The sequence below is a fragment of the Brassica napus genome, chromosome C3 (genome assembly GCF_020379485.1).
Source record: "Brassica napus cultivar Da-Ae chromosome C3, Da-Ae, whole genome shotgun sequence".
NCBI lineage: Eukaryota > Viridiplantae > Streptophyta > Magnoliopsida > Brassicales > Brassicaceae > Brassica > Brassica napus.
In genome coordinates, this window is record NC_063446.1 from 34,841,504 (window position 1) to 34,861,503 (window position 20,000).

General features: G+C 35.3%; 3 protein-coding genes across 6 annotated transcripts; 2 read left to right on the forward strand and 1 right to left on the reverse strand.

Annotated features, from left to right (window-relative positions):
- Positions 1 to 980: 980 nt before the first annotated feature.
- Positions 981 to 3,501, forward strand: LOC106381734 (protein trichome birefringence-like 13). The gene is made up of 6 exons (XM_013821672.3): positions 981 to 1,476; positions 1,677 to 1,854; positions 1,930 to 2,070; positions 2,363 to 2,483; positions 2,744 to 2,878; positions 3,074 to 3,501. Exons 1-6 carry the CDS (start codon positions 1,089 to 1,091, stop codon positions 3,335 to 3,337), a joined length of 1,227 nt encoding a protein of 408 aa, XP_013677126.1. The 5' UTR covers positions 981 to 1,088; the 3' UTR covers positions 3,338 to 3,501.
- Positions 3,502 to 3,608: 107 nt separating this feature from the next.
- On the forward strand, positions 3,609 to 8,668 carry LOC106380154 (glutathione S-transferase T3-like). Of its 4 annotated transcripts, none has more exons than XM_048751141.1 (4): positions 3,609 to 3,976; positions 4,132 to 4,446; positions 4,797 to 4,873; positions 6,441 to 8,668. In XM_048751141.1, the coding sequence occupies exon 4, from the start codon at positions 7,608 to 7,610 to the stop codon at positions 8,649 to 8,651; it is 1,044 nt and encodes a 347-aa protein (XP_048607098.1). In that variant the 5' UTR covers positions 3,609 to 3,976; positions 4,132 to 4,446; positions 4,797 to 4,873; positions 6,441 to 7,607; the 3' UTR covers positions 8,652 to 8,668. The 4 variants fall into 3 exon arrangements, with proteins under 4 accessions (XP_048607098.1, XP_048607100.1, XP_048607099.1 ...); XM_048751142.1 differs by having other exon boundaries at positions 4,797 to 8,668; XM_013819962.3 differs by lacking the exons at positions 3,609 to 3,976; positions 4,132 to 4,446 and having other exon boundaries at positions 4,455 to 4,873.
- Positions 8,669 to 11,030: 2,362 nt separating this feature from the next.
- On the reverse strand, positions 11,031 to 12,666 carry LOC106379708 (pathogenesis-related protein 1). Its single transcript, XM_048751144.1, has one exon. The coding sequence runs from the start codon at positions 12,191 to 12,193 to the stop codon at positions 11,711 to 11,713; it is 483 nt and encodes a 160-aa protein (XP_048607101.1). The 5' UTR covers positions 12,194 to 12,666; the 3' UTR covers positions 11,031 to 11,710.
- Positions 12,667 to 20,000: the final 7,334 nt, after the last annotated feature.

A 20,000-nucleotide genomic window follows, 5' to 3' on the forward strand; every position in this document is an offset into this window, starting at 1 on the left:
AATATATTAATACCCTAAAATTAATTAATATAGACTAACAGCTGGGATTTGAGGGACGTGGCTTGGGAGAATGGAGTTTAAGATTTTTTTTAAAAAATTGAATTGAAAAAAGTTTTCTCAAAAATTAAAACAGAATAATTTTTTTTAATTTATATTTATATATCTACAAAAGATATAATTTTTTTTTTACATTTTTAATGAAACATTTCTTGGTCATGTTCCCTTTTTTGTATTTTGAACAAAGGAAACCATCCGAAGATCATTTGGTAGATTTTCCCTACTAATAATTCAATTCTATTTTTATATTCATCTTATATAAAAACAAAAATATTATATGAAATTAATTATGCATGAAAAATTGTATTTTATTGACCACTTAACATATATTATTTTAATGATATAAAATTACAGTTATATTAAAATTTTGTTTTCAGAACATGTTAAAATTAGTAAGCTATATAATACATTTATACAAGAGTGAAAATTTTAAAATATCTTAAATTTTAGATACATAATTATATATTATCTAAAAATAATTAATTTTAAAATATAAAATTTTGATATAAAAATATTATGTATTTTTAAAGCACGAATTCAAATATAGTTATTTAATTATAGAATAGTTATATGAATATGTATTTTATTCAAATGATCTAATATACATATAATAATTAAATTAATTTTTATTAATAACATTTGAAATATTTTTAAATATTCAATTCAATAGAAAATAATTAAAATATTCTAAACTAGCTATCATTTCTCAAAAATATATACTCAATCCAAAATATGATAGCATTTGAGTTTTTGATTAAATGATAGATGTTTACAGTTTAGTATTTAGAAGATGAAATTCGGCTTATAAACTTTTATAAATATTTGATAAATTATTTTAAAATATTTAAAATGATTATTTTAATGTAAATTTGAAAATAATACTAAATTTATGGTAAAATCGAAATTTCTCCTAAAATTCATTGAATTAGAATAGATGTGTTTCAGAATCTTCAATAAAATAAAATCGCAATCTCCGCCATGGGTGAGAGCTGCTGCTTCTGAGAAATGCGCTGAACGATCCCAAATAAGCCATGGCTACTCCTCCTCCACCCAACAAACTCTCTCTCTTCCCTCTACTATCCCTCCTCTGCTTCATCTCCATTTTCTTCCTTCTCTCCCTCTCAAAACGCGCTTCCCTCTCCTCCCCAAACACCCACCGCTCCTCCACCGTCTTCCCCCCAAAACCCGACGCTTCCCGCGCGTGCGACTTCTCCGACGGCTCGTGGATCTACGACCCGAACCCCAGATCCGCTACGTACGACGGCAGCTGCAAAGAGATCTTCAAAGGATGGAACTGCGCCCGTAACAACAAAACCAACGCCCTCGAGATCTCCAAGTGGCGATGGAAGCCTAAGGACTGTGATCTCCCATCGTTTGATCCTCTCAAGTTTCTCGAAACTCATCGAGATACCAACATTGGTACACACGATTCTTCCTTGTCTCTCTCTCTGTGATGTTTTTTTTTTGACTGAAAACTTGCAAATTCAAGATTCGAACCCTGCACCTATAATAGGTAACTTGATGTTCTTACCAGTGGAGCTACGTACACTCTATCTCTCTCTCTCTCTCTGTGATGTGTTGTATACAAATCTTTAAGATTTTTTTTTCAAACAGGGCAGGATTTGTGGGTGATTCGTTGAATAGGAACATGTTTGTATCGCTCTTCTGCATGTTAAAGACTGTGACTAGTGATTTAAAGAAGTGGCGACCAGCTGGTGCTGATCGTGGATTCACGTTCCTGCGTTATAATCTGACTATTGCTTATCATCGGACTAATCTCTTGGCGCGTTATGGTAGGTAAGCTTGAGAGTTTCCTTTTGGTCTACTCTGATTGTTTTATGTTGGATGCTTCATGGTTTATATGATTATTAGGTGGTCAGCTAATGCTAATGGTGGCGAGTTCGAAGCTCTTGGCTTCAAAGAGGGATATAGAGTTGATGTTGATGTTCCAGAAAGCTCGTGGGCCAAGGCTCCAATCTTCCATGACATTCTCGTTATGAACACCGGGCATTGGTAAACTAATGATTACAAAGAAATGAATATTAATGAAGTTTATAGCCTTTTTGGCCGGTCATGGGCATAGCCAACTCAAATATTGATCTTTTGGCCTCCAAATGTTTTGAAGAAAATTACATAGACATAGCCTCCCAAATTAGTTTAGATTTATTTTTACATCAAAACCTTTACTAAATCGTTTACAGCTCCCAAAATCTCAGGGTCCGCCCTGTTTGTGAAAATAAATTTTGTTATATGGGCTTGAGATGTTGTTGACAACCTTTTGCTGTCTTTCTCTTTTTTTTTTAAGGTGGTGGGCGCCATCAAAGTTTGATCCTTTGAAATCTCCTATGCTTTTCTTTGAAGGCGGCCGACCAATACTTCCTCCTCTACCTCCTGTGGATGGCCTGGATCGGGTTCTGAGCAACATGGTAAACTATTCTTTTTTCTGTATTTTCCTTTGTTACTTACTGCAATGCAACTTGAGATGTTTGATACCCGCCATTTGACAACTCTGCTAGGTTATCTGTTTACAAAAAAAGAACATGTGCTATGATTTTTTTCTGGCAGTGTAACTGACTCTATACCGTTGTGTAACCAGTCTTTAAGCATGCACTGATGCACCAAAGTGTGCGATGTGTATGCTAAACTGTTGGTACTGGAATATTATGATTCTCTTCCATTGTCGCAGGTAAACTTTGTGGAGAAAACAAAGCGACCTGGGGGGATCTTATTCTTCCGGACACAATCACCTAGGCATTTTGAAGGAGGTGACTGGAACCATGGTGGTACTTGTCAAAGACTGCAACCTTTGGTACCTAGAGAAGTAAGTCATTTTCAATCAATACCCTTGTTCTATCCAAAGTTCATGAATCTTCTTTTGCGAGTGGTAACGGATAGAGAGGAGCGATAGAGAGGAGCGTTAGGACACTAAACTGGGTCATTGTTACAGTTTTTGTCTCATTTTTTTTCTATGGTAGGTTGAAAGATGTAATATTCTTCCCCATTTCCTTTATGGTAGGTTGAAGAATTGTTTTCGGTGAGGAACAATGGAACAAACGTAGAGGTTCGTTTGGTGAATCAACACCTTTACAACTCCCTTGAGAATAGAAGCGGTTTCCACGTTTTGGACATAACTCAAATGAGCGAGTACAGAGCAGATGCTCATCCGGCAACATCTGGTGGAAAGAATCATGATGACTGTATGCATTGGTGCCTCCCGGGCCTGACCGACACTTGGAATGATTTGTTCGTCGCAACTCTCGGTAGGATTAAAGGTTTGTAAACCCAAATCACATGCTTTGGGTCGATGGGTCTTTCTCTTTTTAGTACTCTTGTAAACTTTGATGTTTTTGTCTAGCAAAATTTTTATATTTGATCTCTCTTTTTGAGTAACCTACAACATGAGAAATGTTTTTCAGCTCTATCAGGTATTCGAAACTTAAACAATGCACATACGATCTTGAGTTTAAGTTAGGTCGTGACTCGTGTGACACCCAGACAGTCATTGGGCAATCTTCAAGTATACGAGGATACTTTGATATGCAACATTGAAATAATCAACTGCTATGCGTGACTGTAGACTAAAATAATCCACATGGAAATTTAAATCAGTGAAAAAAATTCTGGGTTGAACTTTTTTTTATTAACATATACTTGAAATGATGCGCAATAAGTGAAGGAAAAAATAAGTACTATTGTATAACCGTACAATAACTAACATATTTGCATACATAAATATCTTAGTTTATAGGTTTTCCTAAGAGGAAAGTAATGATTACAAGGTCAACTAATTTACTAAACAGAATAATCGATATTGAGATAGAGTACCACGATATAAAGATTTATATGTTTTCAGTGATATTGTACAGAAATTGATGGAACATGTGTGGGAAAGAATGATCCGCATTGGGATAACTATACTGTAAGTACTTTCTTACATCATCTAAGGGCAACATTATTGCCGTCGTTAGATTTAGTTCTTAGGGAGTATATGATTTAATTTAAATCAAATTTGCATCATATACGCTGGGACGCGTCCGTTTTGTCCTTAGCTAACATATTTTTTTTTGTCCTTAGGTGATACGTGTCGGCAAGGGAATGGTGGAAGAGTTTTCGTTAAGGCAAAATCGAATTGGGATCGAGATAGACATTTCTCGTCTCTCTCCTTCTCCCTCGCGGCGATCGAAATGGCGATTTTGCTCTCAACGGCACATCTCCTTCGTGACGGTTCTCCCGTCGACGAATCTCCTCCCAAGTCGTCTCTTCTCGACGGATCTCCTCCTGAGGCATCTCTCGGCGGTTCTCACCATAGATCTCTCGGCGCATCTCCTTCTCTCTCGATTCTCTCCGCGGATCTCTCAACCGTTCTCTCTGTGATTCGAAAGTTAAAGGGTATGTGTTCCTCCTCCTTATGATTTGCATGTAGTTGGTTTATGTTTTCGATCTACTTTAGCTGAGGTTTGCATGTATTTAGACTTTGATTGATTTGCTTGCTTTGCAATGGATTTAGGGATTTCGTATCATATATTTTTGTCTCTTTAGTCTTTGAGAGTGTGGTTATTAGATGATAGTGGTATTATGTGATGTTATCGTGTAGATGAGTTTATCGATTCAGTAGATGTGTAATGTGTTCTTCGCATTTGGTAAATGTGTTCTGTTATCGATGAAACTGAGATGTGTGATTATTTGTTGTTTATCTCATGAAACTGAGATGTGTGTTCTTATGTTTTCGAGGTTATTAGGTGAGGTGAGGTTCGATCACCAGGATTGTATTAGCAAGGAGATCAAAGAGAAACAACCATTTCCTCCACAGTTGAAGGTAAACTTCTTTCTCTTCAGCTCGAAAGTAATGTAGTTTGTATAATAGTTAAAACGTCTAGTTTTGTTTCTCTGTTTTGTTTGCGACCAAAGCGTTTAGTTTGTATAATAGTTAAAGCGTCTAGTTTGTTTGCAAGGCCACACTTTCTTGGTAGTGTCGAGTCTGTTTTGATTGTGACCAAAGCATGTAGTTTGTTTGCAAGGCTAGTTTGTTTGGTAGTTAATGCACTTGTAGTTAGGTAATTATGGTTGTGTAATGTGTAGTAACTGAGATGTACTTTTGTAGTTAGGTCATTATGGTAGTTTTAATTACCATTTTCAACTATTTAACCCCTCTTTCACAATTTCGATTTAATCTCCATCATCTTCTTTCTCTTTTCTCTGGTATAACTCTATCACATTCCTTCTTCTATTCTTTTTTCACTTCTATCTTCTTTATTTTATGGATCCAAGGATTCCGTATAGCCAGTCTACTGGCTATACGGGACTTCTTTACAGTCAACACGAAAGTGTTTATGATGGGAACTCTCCTTATGAGAGTTTTCCTTCTGGATCTTCACAGATCCCTCAATTCAGTTCTCAACAGTGTGAGGCTCCAACTCCACCCACACATCCACCCGTAGAGCGTGGGAGGAGACATAAATGGACCCCAGCCGAGGACGAGATGCTGATCAGTGCCTGGTTAAATACCTCTAAGGACGCTATAGTCGGCAATAACCAAAAATCAGGCACTTTCTGGAAACGAGTTGGAGATTATTTCTTCGCAGCTCTTTCTGGTGGAGATTGTGTTGAAAGTAGCGAGCATGTCCACTATAAGCAGAGGTGGCACAAAATCAGTAATGACACATCCAAGTTTTGTGGTGCATATGTGGCTGCAGAGAGACAGATATCTAGTGGTCAGCATGAGAACGATGTACTCAAGGTAGCCCATGAAATATTCTTCACGGATCAGGGGTCCAAATTCACTCTGGAGCATGCGTGGTGTGTGTTGAGGTATGAGCAGAAATGGCTCAACCTGAACAGCACTAAAGCTTCTGAAAGTTCAAAGAGGAAAACCGTTGAATCAGATTCCCAAACTTCAACCACAAGTGTTGGTGAAGAAGAGATACGCCCTGAAGGTGTAAAGGCTGCAAAAGCTAAACGTAATGCAAATGAGAAGTCTGTTGATTACTATACGACGGTACTTGAACTGAGGAAGGTGGATTTGGATAGGAAAGAAAAACTCCAGAAGCTTGCCATCTTAGACACTCTCCTAGCCAAAACCCAGCCACTCAGTGAGGCTGAAGAAGCAGCCAAAAACAAGCTCCTCGCCGAGTATATTTAGAGAAATATCTGCTACAACCTTTGTGTGTTTTCTGTCAGTTTGGTTTGTATGGTTTTAATGTGAACGGTGTCTATGTTTTTAAAGCTACAACTTTCCTGGTTGCTTTGTACTAAAACCTTTATCAATTAATCTATTATGTTTACTTGCTTGTATGATGTTTATTTGCTTGTATGTTTAGCTACTATAAATGTCCATCTGTAATATGAATGTCCATGTCTAATTTTTATCTTGTAATTTTTTGCAGTTTTCGGATTACACATGGGTCTTGATTACAGCTATTCACAACCTTCACAGGATGAGACGTTTGGTGGGGCTGAGTCAGACAGTGACTACAACGAAGTCGAATCTCTCATTCAGCAAGACCAAGCTCAGTTAGACCAAGCTCTCATTCAGCAAGACCAAGCTCTCATTCAGCAACACGAAGCTCTCATTCAGCAAGACCAAGCACATGCGTTTGTGTACCCTCCACAGCCGGAGGTTGAATTCGGATTTCCACAAATATGCTACTGTGGGAGTGAACCGAAGATAGCTACGTCTAGCATCGAACCAGGTCGCAGATACTACACATGTACAAATGCAAACGATGGAGAGTGTCATGTGTGGAAATGGTGGGACGAGGCTGTAATGGAGGAGATGCGAGCCAGGGATAGGCACACATTTCAGTTAGCCGAGAAGGTAGATTCTCTGACCCTCTTCAATGACCATGTTACTGAGCAGAAGCTCGTTAGATTAGAGAACATGGTGTGTGAGTTGGCCAAGAATAAATCAAAGTCTAGCTTAGATTACTTCGTTGCGGTTATGGTTATGGTCTTAATTTTCATAGGTGTCATCCTCGTATTTCTCTAATTTGTTATGGTTATGGGAACTTCTTTGTAATGACTTCGGATTTGTGATGTATGGTTGACATTTGTGATGTATGTGTACCTAATAGTTTATGACATTGAAACAATATGCATGTTTAAAATTCAGAAGAAGTGAACCTATAAAGTAGTTGAAAATGTCAGGAGACAAACATGTTGTGTACCTAAAAAGTAGTTGAAAGGTTCACAAGACAAACAACAGACAATCACAACATTGTAACTTCATGAGCCTATAAATGTGACGGACATATTCTCGTTAAAATTACAACTCCTCTACTTCTTTCTTATATTAAAAACATTGCCTTCTTTTTTTCATTCAAAATGGCTTCTCTTCACATTATCATTATAACCAAAATGACGATGATGTTGATCCATTTGAAAATATTTTTGAAGATTTCTTACAAATCCCAGATATTATTCCCAAACCGAGAGAGCGAAAAACACGTATCTTTATTGAGAGAGAGCAGGAAGAAGGCCAGGACCAGCTTTGGAGTGATTATTTTAGCGAGACTCCAACATTCCCGCACAATATTTTCCGGAGACGGCTTCAAATGAACAAGACATTGTTCTTGCGTATTGTGCATTGTCTCGAGCAAGAAGTGGATTATTTTAAACCATCACAAGATGCAACCGGTCGGTCTAGCCTAACCGCGCTCCAAAAATGTACCGCAGCAATTCGTCAGTTGGCGTATGGTGGTGGGGCTGATACCGTTGACGAATATGTCCGACTAGGTGAAACCACAACTAGAAAATGTTTGCACCATTTTACCAACGGAATCATCCACTTGTTTGGCGATGAATACCTTAGATGTCCTACACCGGAGGATCTGCAAAGACTACTATATATTGGAGAACAACGTGGATTTCCAGGAATGGTTGGAAGCATCGACTGTATGCATTGGGAGTGGAAGAATTGTCCATCCGCTTGGAAAGGAATGTATTCACGAGGAACCGGAAAACCAACAATTGTGTTGGAGACGGTGGCTGATTACGACCTCTGGATATGGCATGCGTTTTTTGGAACACCAGGTACTATGAACGATCTTAATATTCTTGATCGATCACCTGTTTTTGATGACATTATTAACGGAATAGCACCAAAAGTCAACTTCTATGTTAATGGTTATCCGTACCATTTGGCCTATTATCTCACTGATGGGATTTATCCTGACTGGGCGACTTTTATTCAATCTATCCGTCTACCACAAAGTGAGAAACATTCATTATTTGCTAAAACCCAAGAAGCTGTACGGAAAGATGTTGAACGTGCCTTTGGAGTCCTGCAAGCTAGATTAGCCGTCGTCAGAAATCCATCTAATTTATGGGATAAACAAAAAATAGGAAATATTATGAGAGCATGTATCATCCTCCATAATATGATTGTCGAGGATGAACGGGCAGCAAGGACACAATATGTGGTTCCTGGATTTGAAGAAAGTGAAGAGGAAAGATTTTCCGTCAATATGCCTTCGCCTCTCGGCAATACAATGGATCGTCGAACGAACGTTCGCAATAGACAAGCTCATCATAATTTAAAAAATGATTTGATTGAAAATATATGGACCAAATTTGGACATTTTCCAAATAACATGTAATTTATAAGTTTTTATGAATTTAATAAAATATTTGTTTCCTTTTAGTTATGTTTTTTTAATTTTTTTCTTTTTTTTTAATTTTTTTGTTGTAATTTTCTTTTTCTTTCAATTTAATGTTTAACTTCTCTTTTATGTTTTATTTAAAATGTATCTTTTATATCTTATCACACATTAAAATAAATATTATAAAATATGCTAGGACTTTTTTTGTCTTACCAATAATCAACAAATTTACAAAAGTCCTTAAGCATTTGTCCCTAACTAAAAAATAATACTAATTTATTCTAAGGACAAAATTTTGTAGAACCATTAATGTTACTCTAATACGATGATAGCCAAATATTTTACCGACTGTGAGCATTTAGTGTGAAATTTGGAGAAACTTTTGTCACCTCTATATATGTATATTATATTTGTCTATTGTAAAGTGGATACATAATCGCCGGAACTGAGTTTGCAATAAAATCTGGATGTTGCCTATTAACACCAAAAAGGTGGGGATCCCCACCTACTTAAATGGTTTATGTTTGTTACTGTCTTTAGTGTATGTGAGATTCGATTTCTGGTATATAGGTGAAAATTTATTACTTGTCGTTTAGGTGCCTTGTAAATACATGTGTAACTAATAACAACAGATGCATTTTAGTACATTTAATCTATCAACAGTCGAGATAAAATCATGGAAATTTTGACATGAGAGGCTTGTGCGGTTGTTGCATGGATATTGGTTGAATTCACCGAATGCATGAGTGGGATTATGGGATTAAACAGACTTGGGGTTTGGTGCTATGATCCGTGAGGATGACACCATCGAATTGCCAATGTCCACATTAAGAGAATATACTTGTTGGAGGAAAGACCGCTGGTTGTTATGACTTGTCATTGACCGAAGTGGCATACGGAGTGACAACTAAATATATTAACCACAACTGATGCATATGGCTTTCTGATGTGATTGAGTGTACGCGTTTGGTATACTGAGCTAACTATATGCCTCACTGTTGGTATAGAGCACATAATCATATACAGCTTTCAGTTTCAATACAAGGCTAATTTTCCATGGGAGTGACCAAGATGCAAATGCGCAAGCTGCTTATGATGGTAACTATGCCACATATTCTCAGATGATTACTTGCTGCATTTAAAAAGAACTTATATGGCTAAATGGTTAGTGTGCTAGCTGCTCATCCTTTCTAATCTGTGCAATCCTAATCTAATTTATTTGCCAACCCTATAGTTCATTTGCTAGTCATAATCTCCATTCCAAATGGAAAGCATAACATGTTTTCTTAATATCCTAAATTCTAATCCTGATTTAAATTGTTTATTTTCTAATCTATTTGCCAATCCTATAGCTTATTTACCTATCCTACTGTAATCCTAAATTATACTAAAATCTTGTCCATACAAAAAAAAAATCATCAAAGTAGCTGATCCCGGTCCAAAGTCTCATTTTTAACCTTTAGAACTTTTATTTCACACCTATATTCCATGTCAATGACCCCCCCCCCCCCCCCCCCCAACTAAAACCTAAGTATCGAGTGGATAGCAAAATTGTTTATTTTTCACTAAAAACTAATTTTGTGTACGTAATAAATAAAACAATGCATAACTTTTTAAAAAATTATTAAATTAATGTGGAAAAGTCTTTTAAACCTCATTTTAATAACAGAAGCACCATAAAAATTAAGAAAAATAAAAATATTAATATCAAAATTAAGTTTAATAAAACGAAAAAAATTGTAATCATTTTTGTGATTTTTGACTTGCATTTGCGATTGGTTTTGCAACTAATGTTCAGATTTACTCAACTAGTGTTTATGACTGATTTTTATAGTTGGCATTTAAAATTAATGATGATAAACTTATATACTGACTTCTATTTAAATGATGGTAAACTTGTATATCAAAAATGTCAACTTTACAATTTCGTTTTTTATATCATATGTAACATTTAAGTCTACAATAATCGAATATAAACGTATAGGTTAACTGGATGTAAAAAATATTTTATGTAGATATAGAGTTTATCATATATATATGGTAAATGATGAAAATTTAATATTATAAATCTATAACTATAATTGATAAATTTACTCCAAAAATGGAATGGGAAATGGAGTATGAACAAAAAATAAAAGTTTACTCTATAAATGGAGAGATTTTTTATTTTTTGTTCATACTCCATTTTTGGAGTAAATTATGAAGTAGAGATGGATAACTATACCGCTAGAAAAATAAATCCATCATTTATTACAAATCTACTATAAAAAAAACATATCTACCATTTTATACTAGAGGATTAAAATTTTCAAATAAAATGTTTTACTTTATATTATTAATTTTATTAATATGACTAAAAATGTATTTTCTTCCTCTTTTCAACAACTCATTCTCCCATGCAATCTGAAAGGCTCTCGTTTGGATTAGATCCTTCGCTGTCTTGATAACTATATCCTTCAGAGAATTGCATGCACTTCGCTGTCTTGATAACTATATCCTTCAGAGAATTGCATGCAAACTGATCAAATATTTTAGATACGTACACGGTGCGAAAGTGCTTGGTCAATACATCGTTGCGATACATATATAAAATATATTACTGCTATAGTAAATTTATAGTATAGTTTTTCTAAGGGGATTAAATTAAAATATGACACGTTAGTTAATCCAAGCGGGGAGAATGAAGTTAACACAAACCGCGAGAATGGAGTTTTCAAAACTTGCAAAAGAAACGTCTAGACGGGGTTAAGAAGCTAACATATATTTGATTCGTACTGGAATAAGAAGAACGCTTCTTGTTACGCGTCCCAGTAGCAGAAGAACCCTTCGGAACAAAAGTTGTACAATCTGTTCCAGCACGATCTGTAAAGAAGGAGACAGATGTCTAAGATAATATCTTCGACTAGGGGTCTTAAATTAATAGTAGCATACTAGTAATCTCAGCTCTTATTCGTATTATTTAATAGTATATTGATACACATCCAGCATATAACGCTCTTTATTGAAATATATATGTATACGTCCTGAATACACGTGTTTTTGTAGATAATCATTCATTAGTAGGGCTTCTGGTTCACATAATTCCCAGGAGGATCATAGTTGCAAACGACGAAAGTTCCACCATTGTTACACTTCGCTTTGCCACATCCGAGTTTTACTGAGCTTCTCCAAACAATCTGAGTGTAGTGACCGCACTCTCCGTTGCACGTGTTCGAAGGGTAGTCGTAGTTAGCCTTCTCCTCAACCCACAGGTTCACGGCTCTGACGCCAGATAAGTCGCCACTACTCTTGGCCAAGTTCTCCCCGTAAGGTCCAGTGGAATGTATGAGATTGCAGTCGCTTCTTCGTTGGTCTGCGTAGCTCTGAGCAACGGCTGCAAGGGTCTCGTTCCACTGCATGGGGCCTACGCCTACCCCTGCCCGCGCCTCGTTGTGAACCCTCACATATTCTTGTGGGCTGTCTTGGGCCTTTGAGGGAAGAAGAGCTCCTACAGAGGCTGCTAAGAGTATCAGAAAACTAAAATTGCTAATGACTTCCATTTTTTTGGTTGATACTGGCTACTTCCTAGCTTTATTAGGTTGTGATTTTGGGGTTTGTGGAAACATGGTTTATATAGAGTTTTGAAAACCATCTCGCGTTTCCGGCCAGCATAAAGAAATAAATAAGGTTTTAGTAAAGAAATATATCATAAAAAGTTGAAGAAAAAATCTTCAATGTTAGAGCATTTTAACGGTGGTATGTAGGTAGAGTTTTCAGATTAAATGAAATAAAAATAATCAAAAAGTAAGAGAAAGTAAGAGATTATGTATCTCATTTACACTTTAACCATCCTTTTAGAATTCATTTGCCACTTGTATTATTACCACTGGTGTAAATTTGATTTGTAACTAAATTTTTTAAAACAAAATTAATCGGTACTACGGGGTTTTTGGCGTTAGCCATGCTCTCTGTAACCCTATTCCATTTTATAATTCAAACTATTATTTTGAAGTAAAATAAACTCCAACTTCATTCTATTTTTAACTCCAAAATGGAATAGTGGTTAGGGTTACTCTATTTATGGATGAATACTATATATTACTCTATTTTGGAATTGAACATTTTTTATTTATAGAATGGTCTTTTAAATTTTGAATGTTTTATTTCATGCTTAAATAATATTTTAAAATTCTACCAAATAAATATAATATTTCATAGGAGATTATTTAATAATTTTACATAAAAGTTGCATAAACTAATAAAAATACCAAACTAAACATAAAACTATAAAATAAATAGAACATAAACGTAAGCATAACATAAAATAAGTGATTTAATAATCCGGTAAATCATTTCTGGAATTGCCATGCTCGGTGAAATATTGCTCAATTTTAGAAAAAAAAGTGGATAAAAAAGTCATTATTCATTTTGAAATGCATTAGTTGAACATATGTGAGAAATAATATTCTAATACTCATTACTGAACCAAAATATTTTATCTTATATATATTTTTGTAATTTATTGTACTTTTAATAAGAAAATTTTAATGTAAATAAATTATATTTTGTGGATGTTTTATAAACATAAAAGATTTAGGGTTAATTGGTAGGTTTTTGTAAGTAGAAGGTGCTAGTAACAATTTTTAATTAAATAGAAATAATTTTTTTTTATAATATTCAATTTTAGAGTGAAAAATGGAGCAATACATTGAAGTAAAAATCTACTCCATTTTGGTCTTGCATCATTTTAGAGTAAAATTTGGAGTAATACATTGGAGATGCTCTTGATACATCAACATTTCTAAAAAAAAAAATTCAACATGTGTCCAACTATTAATAATAGATAAACGATTTTATTTAAACATTGTAAAAATCCTTTGAACAAAAAGAAGAAGCAATATAGAGGCTTCAAATTAAATTTTAAGACATCATAAACATATAACTATCATATAATAAATATTTAAATGCATTTTTCATTTATTTAGAGCAATTCGATCATCATTGTTAAACTATAACATATATAAATAAATTTTAATGCAAACAAAAAAGAAATGAATTTATGAGAAAATATGACCATAATTATAAGTTAAGCAGTTTGAGAAGTTGGAAAACAAAACTTCAGACTATTAAAAGAAACCATGAAAAGAATATTAAGTAAATAATACGAAAGCTAATTATAAAAATAGAGAGAAAAGATGACAAAAATATATAATCAATTGAAACAGTTAAAACAACTATAATATTCAAATTTGGATAAGTGACAACTGTTGTATGGGAGGGATTACAGGTTAAAGAAAAATGAAATCTACCAAGGGCCTGACTGGTTCAAACGTAGCGGTTGCGGTTGCGGGATTTTGCGGATGCGGGTGGTTGCGATTTCTAACGGTTTTAAGAGATTTGTACGACTGGTTCTACGGTTAGAAATTGATGCGTTTGCGGGATACTTATGACTGGTTAACTACCAAATACAGCAGCGGTTAAATAATAAATTAACAATATTTACATTTTATATAATTATAAAAAATATCAAAAATCATAATATTATAATAAATATGAAAATTATATTTAGAAAGTTATAGTTTTAAATTTTTAATATTATAGAAAATATTTTTATTTTAAAATTTATAATATTAATTAAAATATAATAGATATATTTTAGTATTTTTATAATTCCAATTTAAAATTTTTATTGAATATTTTTATTTTTGTATTTATATGGTTTTCGAAAAAAAAAAGAAAAAAAAATTATCCTCCCGCAACCGCAAACGCTAGCTGGAACCAGCTTTTGATTTTAACAGGTTCGGAGGGGGGGGGGGGTTTGCAGCGATTTGTAGCGGTTTATATGATTGTTTCGAAACGTTGTCAACCGCTAGCAACCGCAAAACTGCGTTTGCGGGTGGTAGCGGGGAACCAGTCAGTCCTAAGACCATTTTTTGATAAATCTAAAACTATTATTTTAAAAACTAAAAAGATAGAAATAATATCACCTTTTGACAATTATATTAAACAATTAGGTACATTTTGACATTTAGACACTTTTTACTTTATATAAAGAGATAATAGGCTAGCGTGCCCTTCTACGGTTTTTCATTGACTTTAAGAATTAACTAAACTTTAATTTCTTTGTTGTAATTAGAGAGTTTAGAGACTGAATATTTATGTGTTATTATTAATGATAAATGAGGGTTCCTTTATATAATGATTACAAGAAAGATAAATGGAAAGAATACATATCCTAATCCATCTAGATTTAGGAAAACTAGTAAAACATAAACTTATAAGGAAAATGAAATAGAGTTTTCTTTTCTCCTAATCTTGTGACCGCCTCTCTCTCTCCTGAAGTCGTCTCTCTCTCTCTCCTCTCTCTAGAGTTTCGGCCATTTCTCTATCTTCTATGTATTGGGCCGGGCCTGGTTATGGACATCCACCATTGGATTTATAACACTCCCCCTTGGATGCTATAACCATACAGAATTTGTAGTACGCTTCATGTTGCCTCATTAAAACCTTATCAGGAAAATCCAGTGGGACAAAACCATGATGAAGGAAAAAGAGTACAACACGCACTACTCCCCCTGATGTGAACCTCAGTGTAGGTTCTACATTCTACGCATCTGATGCGTGATCTTTCCTGTATATGTAGGAAGGGAGTAATCGGCCAGTTTCATTACTAAGCCGTAACTAGGCCACTTCGACCTCTTAGGTCGTCTCTCATGTCTTTTGACATTAAGTGTCTCGGTAAAGTATGTGTGCTAAACAATATGAACCATATTGTCCTTGGAAGATCACTATTGGGTCTTTGCAAATCGTGTTTGCATGTGTCCATCGTCTACGCGTGATTGTCTACTATCAACTGCTCTTTACTTTGGCCATTATAATTACCATCGACTATGTATCAATCTGGTCGATCTATGTTCGGGTCATAGACCTCGTCCATACGTGTCCACTACTTGTCTCATGAGTGTTCAAGATCAATGATCATTGCTGTGAGTTTATAATCTCTTATTATGGCCCTGCGGCCGAACACTCTCATGGATGTGGACATCGATTTCTTTGCCTTAGGTAATGATGTATTCATTATTGTTTGCATTCCTATCTTAATGATGACGTCTCATGACCTTAGTTGCTGTGGATCATATCACACGCTAAGTATATATTATTAGGTCATGAATCTCGGCTTTCACGAGCTTATGGACTACAATACTTTATATCCGATAGGGAAGGATAGATTAAACATCTCCCCTTTGTCCTCACGACAAAACTCTGTGGGAGTTGATCATACAGCAGCAGAAAACTATTCTGCTATGCCGGATCCTTAAGGGATCTGATTGTCGGATTGCAACCTGATGGTTGATCTTTTCTACTAGCCCATGATCAAAGTATAAGAGCCGGACACCTTTAGTAGAAGGGGCCGGACGCCTTTATCTGAAAATCGGATGCCTTTTAGCTTAAGGGCTGGACGTCTTTAGTCGAATGACCGGATGCCTACAGATACGTTCTGTATCAGTCTACTAACCTCTTTTAGGTTTAGTACAAACACAAGGGATTTCAAATGTTTATGGACTATTATTGGATTGTCTTTTATACAACTCCAAGATCATGCGTGATCACTTTCTTTTACATACTATATGCAGCTGCTTTTGTTTCAGTCCATGAATCAGCTTAGGAACAAAGCTGTTCTTTCAATTTTATCCAGTGATCCATATGCTGCTTTTACTACATCATTGTATCTATTTTCTTATGATCAGACCTTTTGTTAATTTCGAAATTTTGTAGCAGCAACCACCACATAGGAGTTCATCTCCTTATAATCTGTTCCTTTGATCTATGTGGGCACTTTGTGTAACAAGCTATGATCTAATGTTGTTATTAGGAAACATGAACACTCTAGACCTCGTGATCATGTGCCTTTCTCACGGTTTCTTTATCTCACAAGATCCATCTATTTCACTGGTTTTATCAGATGGCGTTTCTGTATATGTATATGGCCAATACGCCTATCTCTCCTTTAGATACTTTGAACCTCCACGTTTATCTTTCTGATTGTATGATCTTTATGATTGTATGATCTTTATGATTGTATGAGTACTCATTCGTGGGTTCATGATCCTCGTTTATCTCTTTATGTTCAAGTGATATTCTCTTATGCATCTTTTATATAACATTCATGTGTGTGTCGACACCTTCATATGTGGTTCCATTATGTTCCAGACATGATCTATAGATTTGAGATCTTATTATTCAGGACCTTTGTTACCTAGCAGCTTGGCGTCTCAAGCCACATGGTTTGGTACCTTAGATGTGTAGCTGCGCAGCCTTTTCTCAATGTCTGGTATGGTTTCTCTTATAATCTCGGATCCGTATTCTATGCACCATTCTTTTCTATCCGAGATTCCTTTATCTTATAGAACACTTGGTCTATCTTGTATAGACTCTATAGCAACTTGACTGTGTCTCTTTCAAGGACATCAGATTTTGTTTGGTGCTAAGCTGGTTTATGACTTAGTCATTCTTTTCTATTCGGGTCAGTGTCTGGCATCTCGATTAGCTAGCCTTTTATAACCTTTCTTTACTTTGGACGTCTACAATTCTAATCCGAGGATATTTGCCAAGACTATGATGATTGATACCATTCATTCTTTTATAATTCTTTCTTTGCTCTTTATACCAGCTTATAACTTTCTCTTCATAATGTTGGATAGCCGGATCCATTTGGTCATACAATCCGTACCTGGCCACTATTTGATCACCCATAATTTGGCTCACGGTCTCTTTGAATTCATGGAGAAAGTTCTATTCTTATCCAACATATATTTCCAATCCTCTTCTGAGGTTCCATCTTAGACGACACACATATATCTGTGGTGGTGTATTCAAAGTCTCTTAAGATGGTGTATGTCTGGTTTTATGACCCGTATATAATCTGAGATGAGAATATCTATGCTCACTTATATGGCCTGATGCATATTATCATTCTATACATGTAAATTCATAATGTCCCCGAGCTTATAGACTTTAGAATCTGAGTCTTATAGATGGTGGCTTACATGGCCGAATCTTTATAGGTGATGGCCTCTTTGGCCGGTTATGGCATTTGCGGCCGAAGGCCAGTAATGGCCTTTGTGGCCGAGCCATTTATAACATGGCCAAGTAATGGCCTTTATGGTTTGATCGTCCTAAACATGGTTTTAGACCATAGTAGTACACAAACTTGTAGTATTGATCATGGGTTTATCCTCTCTCCCCCTCATGAACATACTATAATTTCGTGATGCTCGGGACAATTAAGCCTAATGAGTTTCCCTTTGTGTACATGTTTCATAACGTGAGATCTTTTATGGGATAACTCTTTGTGCATTTTCAATATTAATCTTTGCATCAAGTTTTAGACTAGGATGGCTAATCCTATCATGCCATATAGTGTATAATTTTCGTGGTGTATCTCAATATGATCACCACGGCTCTTGCCTCTCGTCATACTGATCTTTGGCATAGTTTAAATCAGTAGAGATCATGGGTATAGTCTCTACCACTTTCTTATAAGGTCTTAGGCGATTTTCTTTTTTCTTTAAATCCGAAGGAACTTGTTTCCTTCTTTGCCCATTGTTTCTATTTGGAAACCATTTATAACTCAATGGGTCATATATCATTGGGTGTGTATAATGCCTTATAGGCAATGCCTTAGCCATAGTTTCTTTACTAGGTTTACTATACCCCTTTCACGATTTCTTACTTGATATTATGCGCTTTAGACAACTCTTTATCAATAGAATATGTTCAAGTAAGATCAGGCAAGATAATGAATTCAAAATCAATTCTATCATATATATAAATCGTGAAACATCAAATAGGTTTAAAAGCAAATCACAAAATCATAGACTTAAAATAAAATTATCATGTCGAGGTCTTTCTTTAGTCAATGTATAAGCCGGCCTCACAATCTATATTTCTCCACACGGCTTTCTTGGATTCATCCTGATCCAATGCCTCAGGATATCTCATCTCACTGTTTTGTTGCTCAATGTATCTTTTCTTAAGTTTCTCAAATCTGTTAATGGTATCTTTAACTTTCTGCTTTCTTTGCTCAGTTGTCAATAGGTATGACAATAGGTCATTATAGGTTGTGAAACGCTTAGCTTTATATGATAGCAACTGATTCTTTGGATTGAATGTGGAATATGTTTTATACAGTAAATCATTATCTGTAACCACTTCATCACATAGTTCAAGACTATGGGCGATTTTCATTAGAGCAGAATTATATTCGTCCACGGATTTAAAATCCTGGAACCTGAGTATCTTCCAATCATTCATGGCTTTTCGCCATAATTCCATTGAGTATATGGATTTTAGCTTTATCCATAGATCATAAGGATCCTCAATATTTACATACTTATTTCTCAGTTCCTCAGTGAGATGATAGCGCATAATTGTTATGGCTCTATGCTTTTTACTTTCAATTGCATTTTTGCCTTTAATGATACATTTCCCGAGTCCTCTAGACTTCAGGGCAATTGAAGTGTTCATTTCCCATTCTGGATAATATCTTTAGAGATATCTAGGGCAACATAATCCGAAGGCTCAAATCTCGACATCTGAAATCATCAATCAATTCATGATTTAGAATTCTTGCAACCAATTTAAATAATCAGTGCATGTGATTTCATAAGTCTGTCTATGATGCTTAGGCCACACGGCTTTGCAATGTGATGCTTAGGCCACACGGCCATATTGTGTGATACAACAATCCTAGAGATTGGATCATAATGCAATCCGGGTCATATGACCATCCAGATACTAGGCCACACGGCCACTTAAATATGCACTAAACCACAAGGCTTTTAATCAAATAAGGGCATAAGGCTGCAAGTGTGAGCAATGCATTAGGCCACACGGCCGTTCGGTATGTTTTGTAACAAAAAAACACAATGTTACACAATCCATATCAATTAAGTTTACCAATTTCAAGGTTGGTAATGTTTCAGCTAGATTTTTAGAATCAAGTAATCTAGCAACCTAACTCACATGTAAATATTCCTAATCTTTAAATCAATCTTTCAAGCAATGTGAGATTTAAGGTTTTCAAGGCCTTTAGAAATATCAATCGAGATTAAGGGTTTTAAACATTTAAACATTCAAACAATGCCTCACGGCCAAGGTATATGCCTTACGGCCAAGGAGAAGCCACACGGCCATTTAGTTCAACTCAACATTATCCCTAGAATAAGATCTAGGTTCAATTGCAATCAATCAGGTATGATCAAATTCAGGTATGAAATCAATAAGGCCACACGACCACGAGGTGATATAATCAAGAACTTATCAAGTTTAATTAGGGTTTTTAGTTTAAACAAGTCAAGCAATTCA

Bases quoted from the DNA above. Each gene is read 5' to 3' on its own strand.
- LOC106381734 (XM_013821672.3), top strand. From the start codon at position 1,089: ATGGCTACTCCTCCTCCACCCAACAAACTCTCTCTCTTCCCTCTACTA. The intron at 2,484-2,743 runs GTAAACTATTCT...CCATTGTCGCAG, and splicing joins ATCGGGTTCTGAGCAACATG to GTAAACTTTGTGGAGAAAAC. The intron at 2,879-3,073 runs GTAAGTCATTTT...CCTTTATGGTAG, and splicing joins AACCTTTGGTACCTAGAGAA to GTTGAAGAATTGTTTTCGGT.
- LOC106380154 (XM_048751141.1), top strand. From the start codon at position 7,608: ATGAACAAGACATTGTTCTTGCGTATTGTGCATTGTCTCGAGCAAGAA.
- LOC106379708 (XM_048751144.1), bottom strand. From the start codon at position 12,193: ATGGAAGTCATTAGCAATTTTAGTTTTCTGATACTCTTAGCAGCCTCT.